The 22,935-nt window shown below is 42.3% G+C and overlaps 1 protein-coding gene across 1 annotated transcript in view; it reads left to right on the plus strand.

Annotated features, from left to right (window-relative positions):
• Nucleotides 1-22,935, plus strand: part of LOC136008828 (neural-cadherin-like) — a 40,138-nt gene that overhangs the window by 11,127 nt on the left and 6,076 nt on the right. Inside the window, exons 10-26 of the mRNA XM_065668614.1 lie at nucleotides 2,223-2,395; nucleotides 2,535-2,702; nucleotides 3,595-3,844; nucleotides 5,681-5,808; nucleotides 6,988-7,174; nucleotides 7,338-7,481; nucleotides 9,245-9,528; nucleotides 10,517-12,134; nucleotides 13,984-14,077; nucleotides 14,862-15,046; nucleotides 15,670-15,902; nucleotides 16,869-17,146; nucleotides 18,187-18,401; nucleotides 18,696-18,823; nucleotides 19,645-19,772; nucleotides 19,944-20,076; nucleotides 20,159-20,339. Of these exons, the coding sequence (XP_065524686.1) occupies nucleotides 2,223-2,395; nucleotides 2,535-2,702; nucleotides 3,595-3,844; nucleotides 5,681-5,808; nucleotides 6,988-7,174; nucleotides 7,338-7,481; nucleotides 9,245-9,528; nucleotides 10,517-12,134; nucleotides 13,984-14,077; nucleotides 14,862-15,046; nucleotides 15,670-15,902; nucleotides 16,869-17,146; nucleotides 18,187-18,401; nucleotides 18,696-18,823; nucleotides 19,645-19,772; nucleotides 19,944-20,076; nucleotides 20,159-20,339 (4,527 nt within the window). The remainder of the gene's footprint in view (nucleotides 1-2,222; nucleotides 2,396-2,534; nucleotides 2,703-3,594; nucleotides 3,845-5,680; nucleotides 5,809-6,987; nucleotides 7,175-7,337; nucleotides 7,482-9,244; nucleotides 9,529-10,516; nucleotides 12,135-13,983; nucleotides 14,078-14,861; nucleotides 15,047-15,669; nucleotides 15,903-16,868; nucleotides 17,147-18,186; nucleotides 18,402-18,695; nucleotides 18,824-19,644; nucleotides 19,773-19,943; nucleotides 20,077-20,158; nucleotides 20,340-22,935) is intronic.

A 22,935-nucleotide genomic window follows, 5' to 3' on the forward strand; every position in this document is an offset into this window, starting at 1 on the left:
AGGATTCAAAAAGAAGCTGGGTGCTCCTATGGCAGGATTTTAACAGGAGGATAAGTAACCTGTTCAGAAATAGTCTAAATATACATCCACCCTTCAGAGTTATGCACAAGGACAGAAAAAAATTGTGTTTCACCTCTGTGTGAGTGTGACAAACTCCCAGCGCCAAATTGGTTAAAATGTTCAGGTTGGGAATAGCCATTTCTGCATTACTACTGGCAGTTTCTGCAAACCTGGCCAAAGCAGTGATCAGAAATCTGGTGGGAGTGATCTCATTGAAGAGGAATACATTTGGACAGAGAAGTCCTTAAGGTGAAGGTAATGTTTGTGCAGGGATGAACTTCTCTACCTTCAGAAATGTTCTTTGTGTGAAACTGCCCAGGATTAATTTTTTTCAGCCGTAGTGTAGCTGAGCAGTGATTTGGTGATTATGGGGACTCCGGCACGTCTGAGGAACAGGCAGATTTTCTTCTCTCTCAATGGACACAGGGTACCAGCAAAGATCTGAAGCAAAGGCAGCCCTTTGGGATGGGGAAATGGCAGATAATGAGGTCACTTTATGCACAGTACTTTCCCAGCATCTATGCATAAGCAATCAATGTTGGTACGTCACAGAATTAAAAATAGCTTCCTCTCTAACAAGATCAAATGCCATTAGTCATAGGTTTCTATTCTTCCTGGAAACTGCCGGTTCTTTATTCCTCTGCACTAGGACGTTGGTCAAATCCCTGATTTAAGCTATGCAGCTTGTCATCTGCCTGCAAAACACACATTAAAGAAATGTGCAACTGCATGCAGCAGGGATGTCATAGTAAGTGTTAAAGTTATGCCAACAGCAAGAGAAATACATAAAATGAAAGAGCATAGCCCTTCCAAGTAATTTTGTGGGGTTTCTTACAATGCAGTTTAACAGATTTTGACTATAAAAGCATAATTTTTCTTAAAAAAATGATATTTTACAGTGTTTCTTAGCAATAAATTCCATTTTCATCAATCTGTTTTAGTGTCAATGAATCTCTTCTGAGAGTAGCTTTTCTGACATCGCAGGGACATGAATCCTACACCAACTAAATATCCTGGGGATGAGGGAAGCTAATTAAAGCTCAAATTGTCATTCATGGAGCAAGCGGTTGTAGTGGTTGAAGGGTTTCACTGCCCTGCTGCCACAGCAGCAGGTACACCTAGGTATTGAGGGAGAAAACATGACCGCTCCAGTTCACAAACAATACACATTTCTGACTGTCCCACTTTAAAAATGCTAAAGGAGACATGTACAAGGAAGATCAAAGGTACAAAAGGGTTTCTGAGCAAGAAGTGATTAAATTGACTGGGTTGTCAAAACCTAACTGTGACAGCCTTCCCACTACCAGGGCTATTTCAATACACTGAGCTGACGGAGTCAGTGCATGGCAATGGCTCAAAAACACAATCAGGCAAGCACCCCTAGCTCCTTGGAGGAAGAATTGGTACTGGTTGCCTGAGGATGGAGGAAAGAGCAGGACCCAAGTCAGATCAGAGCAGTCTAAAGACTTTAGTGTGGAAGAGAGACAGGTATGCAACAGCTTTGTATGAAATTGTGCCTTGCAGAGAACAGGAGCGTAGGAAATGACTGCTCAACTTAAGTGAGTCTCTCTAGGACTACAGGCATAAAGACACAACATTTGCCTCAGGTGGATTGCTGGGAACAGGGAGTGAGAGGTAAGGAAATGCACATTTGTAAAATGATCGTTGCCCTTGCCCTGGGCAGCTTCTCCAAAACACTGGGGAATCTTCACTGACTGGAGTCTTCACGCTTTGCAATAACCTGCTGCCTCCCACTGGCGATGCTGCTGCCACCACTCACATTCAGGATTAATTCAGTTCACTCAGAATTCCTTTTGATGCCAGCCTGCTTTTATCAGTAGCCGAGCCCAGCAGCCTGGGCTGTGATCTGAAGCAGCAGGCACGCGAGCGGCTGTGGCATTTGCCATGCAGGGGCATGAGTGCTGCCAGCAGCATAGTCAGTAAACCTGCTTCACACAGCACAATTAACATCCCAAATGTCAGAGGAGAGGGAAGGGGAAGCTAAAAGAGGGTTATAGGCACTCTGTTAGTGACTCTGCCTCATTACAGACATGTTTAGTCTCTTGTGAAGGTGATTATGAGATTTTACATGAGTATTTCTATTATACACAGCCTGGTAAACCAGAACAAGACCTGATGACAATATCTTTGTCTTTTCGAAGACTTCCTCAGTGAAGACACTGCAGTGGGGACAAGCTTCCTCCGTGTTGCAGCTCATGACAGTGACCAAGGTGTGAATGCTGCTGTCACGTACTCAATGTTAGAAAATGAAGTGGAATACTTCCAGATCAACCCCAGCACAGGCTGGGTCTATGTGAACCGCCTGCTACCCCAGGTAACGCGAATCTGCTTGGAACAGAGCAACCTCCAACCCCTCACATCCATTGCAGAGGGTTAATTGTAACCTCTTGGTTTGTACAAAACCGTTTGCACAGAATGGTTTGCAAATATCCCCAATGTCCTTCATTTCATAGACAACACGCATTAGTAGCTATATTGTAGCAACAGACGGAGGGAACAGAAGCAGCGCTGTGGAACTGACGGTAACTGTCACTAACGCACTCAGCCAGCCACCCCGGTGGGAGCAGAGCAGATACGGGGTAACCATCCCTGAAAACACCATTCGTGACACCAAGATAGTGGTATGTTAAAAGTGCAATTACTTCCCTCCTTCTTCTTTTTGTTTCCGCTTCTCCCTCTGTTGTGGTCTCTGTATCAAAAGCACAAGGATGCCCACCCTGCAACCTTCCTGCATTGTGTTCTTTCCCGTGTACTCCGTTACTGTTTGTCGGAAGTACCTGATGCAGAATAGGTTGGCATTTCAGCTGGCAGCAGTTTCCCAGTGACTTCTTCCACTAGTGGCCATCAGGGGGTGCTCCTGCAGAAGCAAGATCCATGTCCTGCCTGTGTGGGAAATCCTGGAGTGTTCCCATCCCCTCACCCCTCCATCCTCAGTGGACCGTGCTGACTGTCTACATCTTTCCTACAGCTTTTCTTAGTTTAGTACTACAGCATGGCATTGCTGCAGTTTGCTTTGGGCTCTTCTAACCCAAAACAACTCCCTGTTAACCTGCGCAGACTTATTCTTCAAGGATAGTCTCTTCTGCAAACTGCCAGATAATCCCCACCTTCCTCCTCCTACATGTAATATCCAAGCACTTGCAAACAATTTAGGTTTGGTCTGTATCTTGCCTGATAAAATGTACAACTCAGTGAAGAAATGGTATTCTTTTGGATTGCTTTTGTTTTGGAAGGAGAGAGGAAGGATTTCCTTTAGCCAGTGATGCAGTTCTTGTTTGGCACATTTAATGGTAGGTAAATTTACTGTTGATTAAAGATCTGCATCAAACTTGAATGTTGTAAAATGTAACTCTGCTCCGTAAACTGTTTTTGTTTTTTCTGTTATCCAACTCATGCAGGCCTGTATGTTTTGGGGGAACACACATGCGTGTATGTTCTTGCCATCAAACTGAACATGTAACACTTGCAGCCCCTTGCTTCATAAACATATGTGGTGGCTCTTCTCTTCTTCAGACCATCAAAGCCACATCCCCTCTTGGTGATCCCAGAGTTACGTATAATCTGGAGGAGGGTCAAGTTCCAGAGACTAACATGCCAGTTCGTTTCTATCTGAAGCCAAACAGAGCTGATGGATCTGCTTCTCTTCTAGTCGCTGAACCACTTGACTTTGAGACAACTAAGTTTTTCACTCTGACAGTCCGGGCACAAAACGTAGCAATGACTCCTTTAGCTTCCTTTACCACTGTTTGCGTGAACATAACAGGTAAGCTTCGCTGTTAGAGCAGCTCATTCAGAACAATATTATTGTTTTTTTAGTATAACATCACAAATTAAGGTAACAGCCATGAAATGCCAAGCCACTTAAGAATACTTTGTGTGTTTCTATACTGCAAAAGGAAGTTGTGCAGTCATTAAAAAGGTCTATTAGAGATAATTTCTAACTATCAAATGTGAAAATGTGACAGTGCAAATATGGGCTGTCCAAATGTCTATGCAACATTAGTGTCTGCTTTTATAAATGTAATTGGAAATAATTTCTGTGGATAGAAAGAGAAATCTAGTAAATGGCCCCAAGCTATATTGAAAGAAGACTGGTATTACTGGAAATATTCCAGACTATAGAAAGAGAAACAGCCCAGATAGGTTGGCTTTGTGTTTGCTATCTCTTCAGGGGGTTTTGTTATATTCAGTATTTTCTATTGAACACTGAGATTAAAACTCTAGAAATGAAAATGCAAGGGTCCTTACAATAGGTGCAGTTTTCAAAAAATGGGTCCAACCCTCCTTATAGCAGGATCTTTTGTAATGCTCTGCTCCTGCAGAGTAAAACTATAAACCTGATTTTAATCCCTGCTTTTTGAAGCATTAGTGGCGTTACTTTTGATATGTAGGCATGTAGATGAAAATATGAATAAGTGAAGTCTCCAGCAAAAACATTTGTCTCACTTACTACCATTGAAATGAGAGACATAAGTGGTAATTTGAGTGGGGATCCAACTTCCCTACTTCACTTTATCACAGCATTGTCCTCTATTCCACAGTCCATTGATGCAAAACCGCTACAGGTTTGTAGAGGAAGAGTACTTCAAGTCAGGGTCTGAGCCTCATCATGGATTATGGACCCTGCCCCAAAAGATTTTTCCTGTGGTGCAGTTACTGGTAGCAGAATTTGGTAGAAACTCATTTTGGGTTTTTTAATCTTTAAGAGAGAAATAACTGCCAGAAAGTTTCATGCACAGAATTGTCCTTTATTTATGCACAAGCACACAGAAAAGGGAGTCTTTTAGAGCATCTTGTTTTCCTTACCTTGCTCAGTGAATTTGTAGAAACTTGACTTTAACAAGACGTTCTTTTCTATAAAATATGGAAAAACAGCCTGGTCAAAAGAAGTTTTCACAGACAGTGATGCATGTAAGAGAGAAAGAAAATTGGGATTTACAGGAGCCCTCACCCACAACTTTAAAAATACATGTTTAAGACACTGTTTGTGCAAATGGTTGTGTGTCAGAATCAATGGAGTTGTGTGGCAGTAGTAAAACTAAGTATGTGCTTATGGGTTTGTAGAATGAGGTATTAAGAACTTCGTCTGCTCTTCATTGAGACAGATGGATCTGAGGAACTGTCATCACAGCTCCTCTGTCTGGCATTGTGCCATGAGACAGGAAAGTGACTTTCTTAAAATGTGGCTGTTAAACTGTGAAAAGTGCAAAAAGATGTAGGGGACTGCAGCATTTCTGAGTTTAGTCCTCTTACAAAGAGGAACCTGGACTGAGTAGTCATGGGCTGAGCAGGAGGATGTGATCCCAGGGCAGTTTAAATGGATCCAAGTCAGTGCTACCATAGTTCTCCTGCCTGAACCTTGTGCTCACCTGTATTACAGCGCAGTTTTAGGGAGAAAATGTGTCAGAAACTGGCCCTTCAAAGCATGTCTGTAAAATGCCTCCTGACAGCTGTCAGGAAATTGGGAAAACCCAAATCAGAATTGCCTCTTACTATGAACCGTGTGAGTTCTTTCTCCAAGCAAATTTACAACTGTGGGGAAAAAAGAAGTAGTCTTCAAACATTTTCTTACCATGGTCCCTATCACTTCCTTTTGCAGATGTCAATGATAATGTTCCATTCTTTGTGTCTTCTAACTATGAGGTGTCTGTGCCAGAGGGAGCTGATGTTGGCACATCTGTGGTTCAGGTGTTAGCTACGGACTTGGATTCTGGCCTACATGGAGAGGTTTGACCTTACATCCAATCCTTTTTCTCCCAGTAGGTTTTAGTATTAGTGAGAGTACGCAGACAGCAGATGACAGGGTGATGAGCCACAAACACTTCGCACAGCACTTGTCAAGCAGTTGTCTAGCATATGCCCAATGTATGTAATATGGAATGCAGGCAGAGAAGATGCTGTTCACAATCTTGTGATCCTGCATCATAGCAGCTTATCCTAATCAGCAACGATGACAAAGAACTGATGCATGATTCTCAGGGTTGCTCCCACGACAAGGCATGTCAAGAGGTGGTTGCAGGACATGTTTCCAAATTCGTGTCACTTCAACATTCAAGTGACAGTGATTACGGTCAGTTAAACACAGCCACTTAAATATGGTCAATTAAATAACATTTCATTTCACCATCACTGGTCAAATGGTTGGCAAAACCAACATTTGACCGTCATTGTCATAATGACCCAACCCCAGGAAAAAGCTGTGTTACAAAGGAAACTGCTCATTTTCTGTGCATTTTCCTGAGCCTTTTCCAAAAATCCTACTAAGTTCTTTGTGGGGGAGCTCTGGCTAGCAGAGAACTCCTGTCTGTAACTGTTACTTTGCAACTTCTGAAGAGCAACCTGTGTGGTAGAAGTGCCTGGCGGTGCTCTGGGCATGACTTCAGGGTAGGGGTGGAAATGTGTTTTTTTCAGAAGAGGAAACCAGACCTTTGTTAAAGGGATAAATGTGGATATCTTTCATCAGCTTTCATCAATGGAGGTTTTCATTTGTTCAGTCCTGTTGAATAGGACCCAAACTCTGTTAGCCCTGGGTATTTTTTTGAGATCAGAAGCACAGTGGGTTGCTAGAAGCTGAGGAGACACCAGGGAAGATGTTATTCCATACATTCTCTGTCCTTCAGTTATTCGTGATCTTTCTTAACTGCTCTTACTGGCCACTGTTGGAGATTAGATACTGGGGTTGATGGGCTTTGTTATCACTAATACAGATGTTATTCTGCTTGAGAATTCTGTTTTTTATATCAAAAAGGGCAAAACACTTACAAAAATTATGTCCAGATGAATGGTCTTTCCTCAGAGTGTGGCTACTTTGCAGACAGACCCAGAAGGCCACTGGGGAAAGTCACAGCACTTGAATATATAAATGAAAGTGGAAAATGCAGCCACTTTTAACTATTTCATTTTTAGGTTCGCTACTTAATACTGAAAGATGCTAGTGAGGATTACCAGTTCTTCAGCATTGAGCCTGAGACAGGAATTATTTCCACCCATGCATCTTTTGACAGAGAGAAAAGAGCCTCTTACTTGATTGAAGTTCAGTCTCAGGACTCTTCAGAATCTGCCAGACCTGGTGTTCATGGACAGCCCAACACAGGTAAAAGTAGTAAGGAAGTATACATTGGGTAAAAGATATTAGAGATCGGGTTCCTTAACTCTTCTAGACTTAGGGGGTACGTGAGCTGCCTGGAATACAACAAGGTACTCCACCTCCGACATTTCCAGTCTGCATATTCCTCTTGAATTTCCTGTTTCCTTAGACACAGCCTACGTAAGGATTTTTGTCAGTGATGTGAATGACAATGCTCCAGCTTTTCCTCGGTCAGTGTATGAGGTCAGCATAGATGAGGACAGGGATGTTGGAAGTCCTGTCATGACAGCAACCGCATATGACGAAGATGAGGGTGAGTGGATCCTGCATGTCTTTCCAAGTCCTCCTAGTACTACTGTGCGTTGTGTTTAGGGCTACATCCTTCATTGGCAAACAAATCTCTGTATCCAGGAGATGATTAAGCATTTCAAGCATTTGTAAAAGTGAGGAAAGACGTTCTGGGCATATGAGAGATTTCCTTTTGTTAGGTCCTCAGGTTCACAGGGGAAAGCTAGAATCATAGAATCATAGAATGGTTTGGGTTGGAAAGAACCTTAAGATCATCGAGTTCCAACCCCCCTGCCATGGGCAGGGACACCTCACACTAAACCATGTCATGCAAATAAGTTAAGCTAACCTACAATCTCTCTGAGGCAGAAAGAAATCTCCTGGAGGCACAACCCTGCTGTAACTGACTCCTGAGCATGTGCTTGGTTTGTGCTGACTCCTGTGCTTTCCAGATCTCTGTGGGAGTCAGTTTTACATACTGCTATTGCAAGAAACCCAAACCTGTGTGCTTTTTTGTGAGTTAGTGGGTTGAATACGTTTGTGGAAGAATCTGACAACAGTGGAAGATGACATGGCCAGAAATAAAGGCAGGGAGAAGGGAGGAATAAGGCATGAGAAAAACCAAAAAGCTAGACCTTCTTTTTGAGCTCACACTTACATCAGCTCTGATGGTGTAAAACTGCCCCTGCAGTGTGGTGAGACCAGATGGGCTGAGCCAGTCCAAGAGCATGCACCACCAGTCATTTCCTGTCTTTGCTTCTCCGGTGCCTTTTTTGCTCCTTTCGTGAGCTGGTCCAGCTCAACCTGCTGGAGAAAAACAAACCCATTGAAAAAAAGAAGGCAAGCTGATGCAGTGGTGACAGAGCCCAAATGAGCACCAGAGGAACATGTTGCTGGGAGCAGGTAGGAGTTGACCATTTCTTTCAGTGGCCTGTGCCTCTTGGTGTCTACGTTGGGGAAGTAAAGAGGACATTTAAAACTGGCTGCTGCACTTGAGTGCATTGGGAGAAGCGACTAGCAAGTGATGCTCAAACTCACGCTGCAGCCAAGCTCTTCCAAGCACTAATGTTAGGCACAGCCTTTTCACTTTCTTGCCATCCATGTTGCTCTAGTCTTCTCATCCACAGCTGATTCACAACTTAAAATGCTGAACATTCTTTCTACTCCTAGCAGTTCACCTATTTCATTTGGGAAATTACTTTCTATCTTGAAATGCAATGTCATGGGGCTTTTTTTTTTCTCTTTTCAAACATGTAAGCATGGGGTTTTGCTCCTAAAGATTTTGCAGCAATCAAACAACTGCTGTTATACAGGTAAAATGTGCTTCCAAGTTGAATTCTTGCTCAAAATAAGACTTGTTATATTTTAGCACCATCCAGTGGTTAAAAAAATAAAGTTAAGGAATATTGGCATTTGAAATGAAAGGCTTAGGAAATATTGAGCAAAAATAGCTTCTAGTATTTTAATAGCACGTTATTTTACTATTGGCAAATGAATGCACAATAAATTGGAGACACACAATTCCTTCATTGTCAATAAAAAGGCTTATGTGACTGCAAATTATATTTCTATATCTAACTGCAGACCTAACACCCAATTTAGCATACACAGACCCTTCAGATTGCATACATGGACCATTCTGTTTGTGGCTGTGTCTGTGTTTTATCTCCCACACACACTGTAACAGTCTGGGCAAGTACGGTTTCTCTTGGATACATGTCCGCTATGTACAGCTGGACTGAGTATTCAAAGAGTGAACAGGCAGTGATCATTTGCTTTCTATTGTAGGTGCAAATGCCAAACTAAGGTATCAGATCACGTCAGGAAATGTGAAAGGAATTTTTGATGTGGACCCTGAGGTTGGAACTGTCTTCATTGCTCAGTCTCTGGATTATGAACAAGAACAACATCATGAGCTCCAGCTTGTAGCTTCTGATGGAAAATGGGAAAACCACACTCTTATCATCATCAATGTTGTCAATAAGAATGATGAAGCACCAGTCTTCACTCAGAATGAATACCAGGGCAGTGTCTTGGAGGAACTCACAAATCTGCCTGTGTTTGTTCTAAAGGTAAAGCAATATGCATAAAGCAGGGCAAAACCTGACTTTTCATTCAGCTCAATCCCATCCATTCATACAAATCCAAAAAGATAGTTTATTTATGGTCACTGAGCCCTGGTATTAGGATTTAGCTAGCAACATTCTATAAAGAAGAGAATAAAGAAAGCCTGGTTGAATTTACAGGGTGGACCTGCTTCCCTGACCAGCATAAATAATGGTCGGACTGGACGATCTCAAAGGTCTTTTCCAACCTAAATGATTTTATGATTCTAAATGTTGAAAAACGTGATAGCTTTCCTCTGCAAAGCAGAGTCAGCATATTTTGAGTAACGATATGTGGTTATCACCTGTACCTCATGCATGTAAGTTACAGACTTTTTGGCTACACTTATACTACCAAATAAACATTATCAGGGATTGTTCTTTGGCTCAGACTTGATCATCTTCATTATTTTGGTGTTAGAGCAGTCTCTGGCATGAGGACTGCTTTGTTGTCCCAGCTGTCAGTCTCCTAAACAATCCTTGGATGCAAATCGGGAGCTGGGAGTTCTCTCTGGCCTGTGCTGATAATAAGCTTGGCTGTAAGGGCACACTGGTTTTGAAGCTTTCTGTTCACTCAGAGAGAAACAGATGCTGTTTGCCTTTGTATTCCAGCACCAAAGAGTTTCACAAGAACTATTTGCACAGCAGATCAGTACTGATACTGATATCAGCAAGATACTTCCACTTGGTTCTTCTTGAAGCTATCTCATCTTTCCAAAATACACTGGGAAGTAGAATATAGTAATCTGTCTAAATGTCATTCTTTTTGTTTCTCCAGGCTATGCATGATGTTTATTGAAAGAGTACTTGACCTGAATGACTCAGACCAATAGATGTTTGCTGTTAAAATACACGCTCTTTATTTAGCCTGCACAATACCAACTGCCGTCAATAAAAGAACGGTAATTTCCTCTTTTCTTTTACATAAACGCTTACCTGCTTTGGCTTGTTCCAGGTTTCTGCAACAGACCCTGACCAAGTGGCTGATCAAAATGCCATTAACTATTCCCTGCATGGACAGGGAGCCAGCACCGAATTCAGCATCGATGAGAACACAGGCGAGATCAGCGCGAATAAAAGGTTAGACCGTGAGAAGCGATCAACGTGGCGCTTTCTTGTCCTTGCAACGGATGAGAGCGGAGAGGGACTGACTGGCTTTGCAGATGTGATCATTGAAGTGAGGGATGTGAATGACAATGCACCCCTCTTCCTCTGTGTGGTGGATGGTTGTTTCATGGGCCACATCCCTGAGGATTCTCCAGCAGACACTCCTGTCACAGAAATGACAGCAGTGGACCTTGATGACCCAAAGGCCGCTATGAATGCTGTGCTAACATACAGCATCATTCAGAATGTCCAAAATGAAATTAATCTGAACTTGTTCTCAATTGACTCAGTTAGTGGTACCATCTATACAGTGCTTGGGACACTAGATCGGGAGAAGGAAGACAGGTACCTACTTGTGGTTGAGGCCAGAGATGGAGGAGGGCTCACTGGGACAGGCACCGCCACTATTTTGGTGACCGATGTAAATGATCATGCTCCAGTCTTCCTTCAAAGGATCTACACAGCATTTGTCTCTGAGAATGCAAGTATTAACACTGAGGTGGCAGTGGTGTCTGCTGTGGATAGAGATGAGGGAGAAAATGCCATGGTGACATTCAGCATCCTTGATGGGGACAATGATCGCAAGTTCTCCATAGAAACAGATGAAGTGAACAACTGTGGGTTTATCAGGCTACGAAAGCAGATAGACTTTGAGAAGCCCCATGAGAGGGTGTTCAATTTGACTGTGAAAGCAGAGGACATGGATTTCTTCAGCATCGCTCACTGTGTGATCTATGTGGAGGACTCCAATGACCATGCTCCTGTCTTCTACCCCCAGTTCTATGAAGTAGCTGCACTGGGAGAAGATGCACCAGTTGGCACCAAAGTTGTTCAGGTTTCTGCTGTTGACTTGGATTCTGGCCTGAATGGAAAGTTTTCTTTTCACCTACTAAACAAGTCTGATCCAGGTGGCCAGTTCTCTGTGGCTAGTGATGGGTGGGTGATGGTTGCAGGACTACTGGATCATGAGATGGTGACACAGTACCAACTCATTGTCATTGCCACTGATATGGGGCAACCCCTTCTGACTGGCAGTGCCACTGTTTCAGTGACTCTGCAGGACATAAATGACAATGGGCCAGAGTTTGAGGCTCCTTATAATCCAGTGGTCTGGGAAAATACACCTGCTCCACAGGCTGTCCAAATGAACAAAACCTCTACATTGCTGTATGCTACAGACCGAGACACAGCTGCTAATGGAGCACCTTTCTCCTTTCACCTTCTCAGTGATTTCGATAGTCTGACTAACTTCAACTTGCAGGACTTCCACAATGGAAGTGCCTTGCTCACTGCGCTGTGTACCTTTGACAGGGAAGTGCACAAGGTGTTCTACCTGCCCATCCTGATCACGGACAGTGGAATCCCACCAATGAGCTCTACCAACACACTGACCGTGAATATCGGGGACCAAAATGACCACCCACATTCTGCTGGCTACATGGAGTGTCTCATTTACAGCTATGATGGTAAATTACTTCCTGATGCTTGCTTCCAAGTGTGACAGTAAGACCGAAGGAGCAGCTATGAGAGGCACAGGACTCTGTCCTACTCCACATAAGCTAAGATCTTAGAGATGCTATTGAAGTTTCCTTAAGCCCCACTTGAGAGCAGTGGGGGTTGGGGGTGGGGAACAGGACCGTGGGCCATTTGGTTTGTGGAAGAAACTGAGTCAACCTTCATGGAAGTGCATAGCTGGCTGCTATTCCATGCATGTTTATCAAATGAGTAATGGTCTCCGGTTTTCAGATGCAGTTTCAGATGCATTAACATTTCAGGGTGAAAAAAAAAACCCCAAAATTCATAATGTTGCTGACAAGTGATGAGTCTGCTGAGAACCTTCTTCCTCCTCCTTAAACCTTTTTCCTCCTTCAGACTGCAAGTCAGTTTTAGTGAATACACGTAAGCTGAACTTGTGTAAACTGCCTGAGACATTCATATAAGCCTTTTGCTAACAAATGCCCTTATCTGTGCATGTTCCCAAGTGTGAGAGAAGACATCTTTCCCTTCTTGCTTTGGCAATTAGCTAGCAGTTCTCTTGTGATCCAGTGTCCCCACATAATAAGCACAACATGAAGATAAACCGCACAGGTAAAAAGAGTTTGGGATGCTTGCAGCTATATATGCTCAGGTCATTCCTTCTTCTTCTACTCTGCTGCACGTCTTGTGGTTCAATAGCACATGAAATAGATTGTTGTGGGCACACTATAAACTATTTCTGTGTAGATGCTGTTGACATTTATTTGTACTGAAATGTTCTGCCTGTTGTGTGCTCACTCTCAAGTTCAGCTTATGGTAAAACTGAAACCAAGTCTGGTTGCTATTTGCTGAGAAACTCTGCTTGTAGCCTGAGTACTGTCCTTTCTTTAAGCTTAAATTAGCTACCTTCTTAAAGATTAAACTCATCTGTACTGTGAATTTCTGGGAGGGACTGTTCAAGTCTTCAGATATTTGGTTATTTAAAATCTTAAGGAGAGACTGTATGTTACATTTATATAATGTGGGAGTCAAGGGCATCCTGAACTGTTTCCTACAAAATATCCAATGAATGTTGCCGCAGTTGCCAGAGAGGTACAGTTTTCTCTCCTTTTTGCACGAAGCCCCTCAGTTGTCAGGGTTTATGCTGTTCCTTTTTACAAGGTGAAGTCCTGTATTTTTTCTCATCTTTGTGATCCTTGATTCTTTACTCAGTAGATCCATGAATTCAGATACCTGTGGGCCTTTCCTTCAGAAACAGCTTTTGTAAAACAGAAAAATACTCATTTGTGAGCCTTGTTGAGAGAATGCACAACTAGCAGAAAGCATGCTGCTTTTCATTTCATCCCAAAGTCTCATCGTCTACTAAAACCAAGCCTAGTTACTGTAGTTTGGACATTCTCTCTATCTTTCTGTCATTCCCTCCAAATTGCTATTGTTTTTTGCCCTTTAGAACCCAGTCAGTATTTTGGTTGTTTATTCTGCCAAACCCCAATTCATCTCTAAACCACTCTGTAAAATGCTGCAGTCAAAATAGTAAAAATTAATAATTCTGAATACCTCTTACATCTTTCCTCAAAGGTGGCTTTTCCTTTTTCCTTTCCACTGCTTTTCATTGCACTCACCAGTTGAATTAAATCTATGTAGCCATACAGGAAATACACAAGAAGTGACACATCATATGGTATTTGCAAACTGATGCACACCTTCTCTCGGGAACTATCACAACTGGTTTTTGTAGAGGTTTTTGACTTAAGACAAACCAGTGAAACTTGAATGGCCAACCTGTTTGTGTACTCATGAGAGTTCTGATTGTACCACTTACATGCTGTGTTGTTTTAGGTATCCTTCCCACAACAGTACTGGGCCAGGTCAGTGCCCCTGATGAAGATGATTGGGATCACAAAATCTACCAATTTGAAGGGAAAACATCAAGGTATTTGGAGAGAAAAATGGGAGTTGGGTGAAATGTATGGAAAACTTGTCCACACACAAAACCATAAAAAGTATTTAAAGCACCTTTTTTTTGAAAACAAGTGTGCAAAAACATTTTGTTGGTTAGAAGCTTGTGTGTAGCTCTACCGAAGTCCTTCTGAGTATGAGACTGCAGTAAATAATGCTGCATGCCAAACCCATCCACTTCCTATTTCCTGATGGCCTAGATCACTATTATAAATCCCTGTTCACAGTCATATCCATAATGAGTGTCAGAAAGCCACTACAGAAAAAATACCTACTAACTTCCATTCTTCTTCATCCAAGCTCCTGAAGAGCTGGTGTTTTCATGCCACCATTGGTTTTAAGACCTTATCTGTATTGGCTGTATTCACACCAAAGTGTCTGGATTATGAAGAGGGTTGAGATATACATGTGCCATTCTAAGGTTTTGACAGAGGTGTCACTCTCAGTGGGTGTATCTAAACTATGAGTTTGCACTGTTTGCGAAGTTCTGGCTGCAGTAGCCTGACTCTCCCCACGCAGTTAATATGACATAGAATCGGGAAGAAACTTTCGGGATATACTGGCGAAGAGTCATTAGGAGCCACCAGAACGCAATGTAAAAAGTTCTGATTTGCTCTGTCCCTTCATGAGGGAACACATCTGCATTCTCTGATAGCTTTCCCAAAATGAAGTGGATCAGAAAAAACGTCAGTAATGGTAATTACTACTTGGCTTTTGAACTTCTTTCAGCTTGTTCCATGGCTTAACTCTTATTACAGGTACTTTATCCTCAATGATAACTCAGGTTTGCTGACTATTAAAGAAGGAACCCCACCAGGAACATACAACATAAGAGTCAGAGTCATTGACGGAGTCTGGCCAGATGTTGTCTCAACTGTAAAAGTTGTAGTGAAGGAAATCAAGGATGATGCCCTCCATAATGCTGGTTCTATACGAATAAAAGGTAAGCAATATGAAATAAGTTAGCATCATAATACTGAAATCTACCTCTTTACTGTTACTGCTATGTTACTTAGAATTCTAATGCTCTTAGACATGGGCTGAGCATTTTCTAAGCAAGGGTTTGAAAATGCATCTTTGTTTGCATGGTCCTCTGAAACTGCATGTGAAGAATCATCTATGGAGAGAAAAGACAGCAAGAAATGCTTGTCAGAGAGACAAGCAAAACAGACAGATTTCTACACCAACTTTTTAACAAAACAGCAATTCATATAACAGAAAAAAATCTTTATTTGAACAAATGTCTGCCTGAAATTTCCCCAATTGTTTCAACCTCTGTGGAAAAAGAAAGTCTTTTTAAACATTTTTTGATTTAAAAGAATAATAAAAGAAAGGAAACTAAATAAGAGTCAAGAAGCTTCAGAACAAACCCGAAACAAAAAAAAGCTTCAAACCCTGAACAGAAAGCAGCATGGAAAATTTCAGAGTCTAAAAATGAAAATACTCCTGAATTTGTAGTTAAGTCTGTTTTCTGCAACCTAAATCTTTATTCTGTGGTGCTCCTCTCTTTTAGTGCTACAACAGTTGCAAGATATATGTTTGTCAGGCTTTTAACTTCTATTACAGGTATCACTCCAGAGGAGTTCATATCCCAATCCTCTGAAAAACAGAGCAAATACTACCAGATGAAGAAGCTCCTTGCAGAAATTATATCAGTCCAACTGGAAAACCTTCACATTTTCAGTGTATTAAACAGCCCAAGTCAAACCCCAGGGGTTGATGTTTGGTTTGCAGCTTATGGTCCACCTTATTACAAAGCAGAAAAGCTTAATGGCAATGTAGCAGCCTCCAGAGCATGGGTAAGTATTGATACTACATATGAAAACACAGCGCCTTCTCACCGTGTCTATTCAGATAATATCCATTGCCTAGTGCATAGTTAGAATGACTGAGGGGGTAGTGTCTGAGAAAAATGGATAGTTTTAATCAGTAAAGCCAAATAGTCCTTTAGCACTTGTATTACAAGTTTCAAATGTGAATGTTTTAAAAGCCAACCTATAAATACAAATTAAGTCACCCAAATATAATGAGCTTTTAGGAATGTGAACATATTTTTCCTATTGAAAAGACTGTAAAACTCTGTATGAAGTATGTATTTGGCTGTTGCCTTTCTACACGGTGTTTTAATGTTTCAGTTTTTAGTCCTTTACACAGCAGTGTCCTGCAGCTGAAACTCACAAACCAGTCAAAAGTTCCAACTTTCTGAGTGAAGAGAGCAAAGCAGTAAAACAACCACTCTCCTGAGTGGTTTCTCCAGTGGAAAACCAGGGTGGAAATGTGCATTGATGATTTAGTGAAGTTCCTGTCCCTCTTGCAAAAGATGTATTGATAAGAGTTAAATAACTCACTTTGTTGGCAATGTGTCTGTTGGTAAACAGAGGCTGAAATACAAGTTATGCTTAGGAGCAGTGCTGCATTACTAACTCACTAAACTAAACTAAACTAAAAATACAGTTCAGATGCTATGTAAATAATCCATCAGTGTAAATAAACCATCAGTGGTTAATATCAATTAGTTTTGGAGGAATATGATATTTTTGTCCTCTTAAGTGCTTGCTCAAGCTATGATAGACTTGTACCAAGGCTTTGTCCCTAACAGATGCCAGGGTGAACTGCCTTCGTCTGGATAGGGTGAGGTAGATGTTGGAAGGACAACACAGCAACAAGTTTTGAAAATAAATAAGGCTTGGTATTTTCATTGCTGTCATCTGTGAGTTTCCTTTCTGTGGAGAAGTCACATGAATGCAACTGATTGTTCTCCACAGCTGGAAAACATCCTGGATATAAATATCACCCAGATCAGCATTGATGAATGTGTGACTGCGAACTGCACTCATAGCAGCGGATGCATCAGCAAACATGAATGGAGTCATGTGCCAACAATAACCACAGCTGGAGGCATTTCACTGGTGTCTGTGACAGTCCTGAGTCATGCCCTGTGTGGCTGTGCAGCTCGGGAGAGCCCTCATCTCTCCTGCTCCTCATACCAGAAAAACCCTTGTCTCAATGGTGGCACTTGTGTGGATACTGATTTGGGCTACAGGTTGGTAAAGCTCTGTCTGGTGTGCAAACAAAATGCTTCCAGTTCAGCTGTAAGGAGGATGACTGGAAGCTTGAGGAGGCATCACTGCATATCTTCTCACTGTGGCAGATCTGAGCTTTGTTATACTTCATGTGTGGCTCTTGCAAACAAACCTCTGTTTTCAGGTAGATGCCCAGGTTTGTCAGTCTCTGGGAAAACTCTGGGAAGCAGAAACTCCCTGCTCTCCTGCCCATTTCTGATGCTCCTTTGGTTTCTCCCTCACCGGTTTTGTTATTGTTATGCTGTGATTAGTCTTTTCTACAGAATCCCCAGCATATTAAGGAAAGAACCCCAAGCACCTATTTTTGATAGTGTAAAGGAAATAAACCAGCAAGTAGCTTGCAATAAGAGTGGAGATGTCAAGATCTATGACTGTCCCAACTCTTCTCACTTTTTCTGGACTTTAGCTTCCCACAGCTTTCCTGGGGAGATTCCAGCTGGACAATTTTTCACAATGAGAACAATCAGCCATTAGAATAATCTCCCCAGGGAGGTGGTGGATTCCTCAATATTGGACACTTTTAAGATTCAGCTGGGCAGGGTGCTGGGCCATCTTGTCTAGACCGTGCTTTTGCCAGGAAAGGTTGGATGAGATAATCCTTGAGGTCCCTTCCAACCTGGTGTTCTGTGATTCCTCTGATTTCCCTGTAAACTTTATGAAGTCTTTAAACCAGCTGATAACTAAGCCTAGTTAAAAGTGGGTTTCTTTTTAATTCTTTTAAGAAGAGATTAGATGTTTTCATGTGTTTTGTAATGGCTCTGACATTTGTTCACAGAACATACTTGCACAGACGTATTATCATCTACAACTAAAGCTAAATTGTGTTTGTAAAACAGGTCAATAGGTAACATTTTTTGATGGGAGTTTTGCTAGTGCTTAACCCATGCTATGGTCTAAGCAACATAGGCTCCTATGTTTAAAGTGGAGTCTCCTACTGTGGGAAGAGCCTTTTGTGACTTCTGCTTGGATGGAGGATTTTTGCTTTTATTTTTCTTAATAGATGCAAATGTTCTGCAAATTTCCATGGACCAGACTGCCAGCAGACAAAACACAGCTTCAGAGGCCATGGTTATGCCTGGTTCCCTCCTCTTAAGCCTTGCTTTGAGAGCCGCATCTCTTTAGAGTTTATCACCGAAGTCGCTGATGGCCTTCTGTTGTACCACGGACCAGTGGCACAAGGGCAGCCTGGAGAACGGGAAGATTTCCTTGCTTTAGGTTAGCACCTTAGAGAGTATTTGTTCTTTGTGCTTGTGTGAAGGTGAGATTCTACTTACAGTTGATAGGGGTTTTTTTAAGTAAGGTTCAGTAATTTACTTATGGAGAATACGGAGAATGCAGAATAACTTGTCAGTATGCCCAATTTGTATCCTGTGTCACTGTGCTGGAAGTTGGACTTTTTAAGCTGTATAAAGAACTCCTCCAAATAAAATCTAACAGCAACAGTTGTTTCAACAGAGTTGGAGTGCGAACATGGTTAGTGCATACCAAATAAGAGTCTTTCCTTTGCAGAGCTTTCTGGTGGTGTCCCATTGCTGACTGTGAGCCACAGCTCTGGTGAGCTTTTCCTGCAGCTGTCACCAAAAGTTAATGTTGCGGATCGCCGCTGGCACAATATTAAAATTATAAATGATGGAAAGGCAAGTGTAAATATGGGCAATCCTTTGGAAGGAGGAACCTGGTTATTCCTTTCAAATCCTTTCTCCCTTCTGTAGAGCTCTTCTATCAACCAGTCTTTCACCACCTCTGCAATAGCAAGGGTTGAAGCTTGTCAGCTCAGATGTTCCCTTAGTCTTGAAGCAGTGAAGCAGAACAAGGTCTGGAGAAGTCAAATTGGATTTAGAAACTGGCCCTGCTATTCCCTTTGTTTAATGACCCTATCTATCTCACTTCAGAGCTGTGACAATCCAGGGGTTGGTTAAATGATTCCTGGATTGATGGGGTGAAATATCCTTAATTTCTCTGAGCAGGAAATCCCGCCCCACCAAGTGACTTTAGACATGCAGCACTAAGGAGATAGATACGCTTTTGTGTAGCGAGAACATCTTCCTGATATAACACTGGTGAAGCTAGGCTCCCTTTTCCTCTCCTGCATGAAACAAGGTGGGGGGCATGTCAGGATCTGGGCTGGGGAGCCTGGCAGACCATCTACTCTGCTAGATTGTCTTTCTGACTTCTAATCTGGCAGAAAAGTGCAAGAAAATCCCATCTTGCCTCTACTGTGTGAGTGATTTGGCATGGTCCTAGTAGAGTCAGGTCTTTCTTTTGTATGGCTCCTTAGTTATACACCATGCGCAATAGCCTTCCAGATTAGTATATGGAAGTGTTCTATTATCTTCATGGAGTTTCCTGCACCATCATTGCTAGTTACTATTCCCCTCATGCTAAGTGAAAGAAAATGTGTAATTAAAATGTATGCATGTCTCTGGATGCAGTTGTTTTAAATAATGTTTTTCTCTAGAAAGTGAAGCTGATTCTTGACCACTGCACAAATGTCTCCATTAGAGACAACAATAATGTTGTTAAGAAGATCTTCCCAAAGGATCTGTCTGCCTGTGAAGCCTCTGGAGAGATTGTGGGATATCAAAGGTAAAAAAACCCAACCAAACAAAAAACCCAAACAAACCCACCCAAAAAACCCCAACAACAAGAACTGGAAACATAATTACTCAAAAAAGCTAAGGAAAAAGCAGGGAGGAATCAGCCAAGTTGCTGAATTTTGCATGCCACTGGTTCTTTCTTTCTTTCCTTTCCCTTCAGCATGGGTAGGCTCTTCAGTGGCCGTCAGCCCCTGCAACTGGGGGGAGTTAAGAAGACTTTGCCTTACCACAGTTCACAAAGGCACTTCAGAGGGTTTGTTGGCTGCATACGCAACGTCATTGTCGATAGTAAGGTAGGGCTACTAAGAGCAGTTTTGGGTTTACTGCTGTTAACTGTAGACACCTGATGTGATGACACTGTTGGTCCTTTCCCAGGTCTATGATTTAGAGCACCCTGCAGAGTCCTTGAACAGCACTCCCGGCTGCGTCCTCACAGATGAAATGTGTCAGAGTGGTGGGACAGCCTCCTGTGGGGCCCACGGCAAGTGTGTTGGTGGTTGGGATTTCTTTCGCTGTGACTGTTCCCCAGGATATGCCGGACCAGCATGCGAAAAAGGTACTGCAAGTTCTAGGGAGAAATTCATGGTGAGGATCTGTGGGAACAGCAGCAAACATACTGCTTTAAAATTTGCCATGACTTTGAACTGAGTAGTGTCATAAGATCATGCAGTACTCTGGGAATGACTTAGACCAGCAGCAATGTAAGGATCCTTCTAATCCTTGCTGAATAAAGTTAATGTCACAGATGGGGGTCTTGTTGATACCTGTGTTATATTGCAGGAGAGGCGAGTGGTCAAATGGGTTGTTTTGTCCTTTTCATCACAGCATTTTATCTCTCAGTGATGAAAGATGAGACATGTTCATTGTGCCTTCTTCCTCTGATCATACTGATCACAAAATGTAGCCTAATGAACATGGTATTATTTGCCAGCTTGCAGTGGTTATCAGACTGATGAGGTTGCCAGCTCGGTATGTTCCCTCCATGAAACCCTCAAATTACCCTCAGACCCAATTTTCCATCTATAAAATTCTGATAATTGCGTTTGTGTCTGTCACTGGAATGAATTGAAGGTTGTGCAATGCCTCTAGACCACAGCAGTGGGTGCATGTGGGGACATAATATCAGGCTGGCTTCAGCAAATGTGTTACCCTGTACAAAAGCAGCATGAAGTATGTATCAGAGAACAAAAGCATGCAAGGATGGATAATTAAAACCTAAGAGACACAGTAAGAAAGTGCAGAATCTTAGCAGAATTCCAAACTTTAGGAAATAAATTCTTTAACTCCTTCTTTAACATGGCCCACACACAGCCATGCTCAGGTAAAGGCAGAGCGCACCCGAAGTTGGCTCTGTCTTCCCTATCTTAATACCTTCAGCACCGATTTCTGAAGCAGAAATTGGAAGTGAGTTACAGGCATTTACTGGGACTTAACCTGCCCTGTATCTGCCTTCTCCCTCTAGGTACAAGATACAAATTATGAGGTTAATCTAAAATTCTATAATAATCACCAGTTTCCTGTAACTTTGGGGGCTTTGTGTAGTGCTGGAAGAGAATTAGCACTTCAGTCCTGTGGTTTGAATGAGCTACAGGTGAGTATGTGCAGCAGTGAGCAGCTGGAAAGGAGCACATGCAAGATAGCATTGAATCAGTGTGTTGTAATTAATACACAGGACTGGTGGTGTATTACACATATTTCTTCAGCTCAACGCGCTCACTTTTCCTTCCTGTATATGGAACAATAATACCATATGCAGGCAGCCAGACCCTCTATTTCCTTCTCCATCTGCCACACAAGACGTAAAAAAATACTCAGCAGAAGCTCTCTCTGTCCAACAGGGTGGACAGAGAATTATAATAGACACATTCTAGGCCTGAAGCGTTCACTGTTTAAAGCATTTATGATAACCACATAAGTGGTTAATACAGTTCAGTTATTTGTATTAACATTTCACAGAGAGATGGTACTGGGTTATAAACATCTGCCTAGATTTAAGTTTTACTCTGTTTTGCATTATCTTGGGATGCTGGCTCACAAACCCGAGTGCTGTACTGGCTCTTACCCCACACCACTGTGGGACAAACCAAGTGCTCAGAAAGTAATTACTCAAAATCCCTAAGTCATATCCTAGTGTAATAGGAAAACTAAAATTGTTTCCAGCTCCTTCTAATATATTGGGCTGCAAAATGCTGGTGTTCAGCTGGTGTTTTATGAATGGCGGAGCCATGCTCACAGCAAGGAGCAGACAACTGGGGACAGTGTCCCAAGAAAACCTCCTGCTCATCAGCTAGAGTTTGTAGCTGCAGACATAGTGAACAAGAAAGAGCAGTGGGGTAAGAAGAATACTAGGAGGAGAATAAGCTAGAGGAGAAAAGAAAGCACACTTCAAGAAAGAAAAGAGAGGAGAAGGAGTGAGAGGAAAAAAAGAGTGCAGAAATTAAGTCTTTTGATCGTTTCATGTTTCATGTCCTGGGAACCAGATTAAATGCCCCAGGATGAGCTCGGCACTCTTTGGATTTCTACTTGTGTGACCTCAGATTAGCTGTTGATGCCCCAGTGGTCTTCCTGTCTAGTAACTAACTTGGACTATGTCTTTATTTGGTAAGAATAAACTTCTTTTTTCAACAAAGCTGTGCTCAGAACAAGCAGATCTAGGATTGCTGTCAGGTAGTGAGACTGAAACGGGTGCCTGCTGCATAGAGCACCAGGGTCTTGGTGGTTTAGTGGTTTTTGATTTTCACAGAAGTATGAAGTGCAACTTGATCAAACTCTGCTGGGTGACTCTCACATGGATTCCCCAGCTTAACATGAAGATAATTCATTTCAGTGCATTTTCCCTAGTTAAAACATGAAATACTGACATGTCTGTGACACACAGAATGTTAGAGACAGTATCTAATTCATAGAATCATAGAATAGTTAGGGTTGGAAAGAACCTCAAGATCATCTAGTTCCAACCCCCCTGCCATGGGCAGGGACACCTCACACTAAACCATCCCACACAAGGCTTCGTCCAACCTGGCCTTGAACACTGCCAGGGATGGAGCACTCACAACCTCCCTGGGCAACCCATTCCAGTGCCTCACCACCCTAACAGGAAAGAATTTCCTCCTTATATCCAATCTAAACTTCCCCTGTTTAAGTTTTAACCC

The sequence above is a fragment of the Lathamus discolor genome, chromosome 2 (genome assembly GCF_037157495.1).
Source record: "Lathamus discolor isolate bLatDis1 chromosome 2, bLatDis1.hap1, whole genome shotgun sequence".
Classification (NCBI taxonomy): domain Eukaryota; kingdom Metazoa; phylum Chordata; class Aves; order Psittaciformes; family Psittacidae; genus Lathamus; species Lathamus discolor.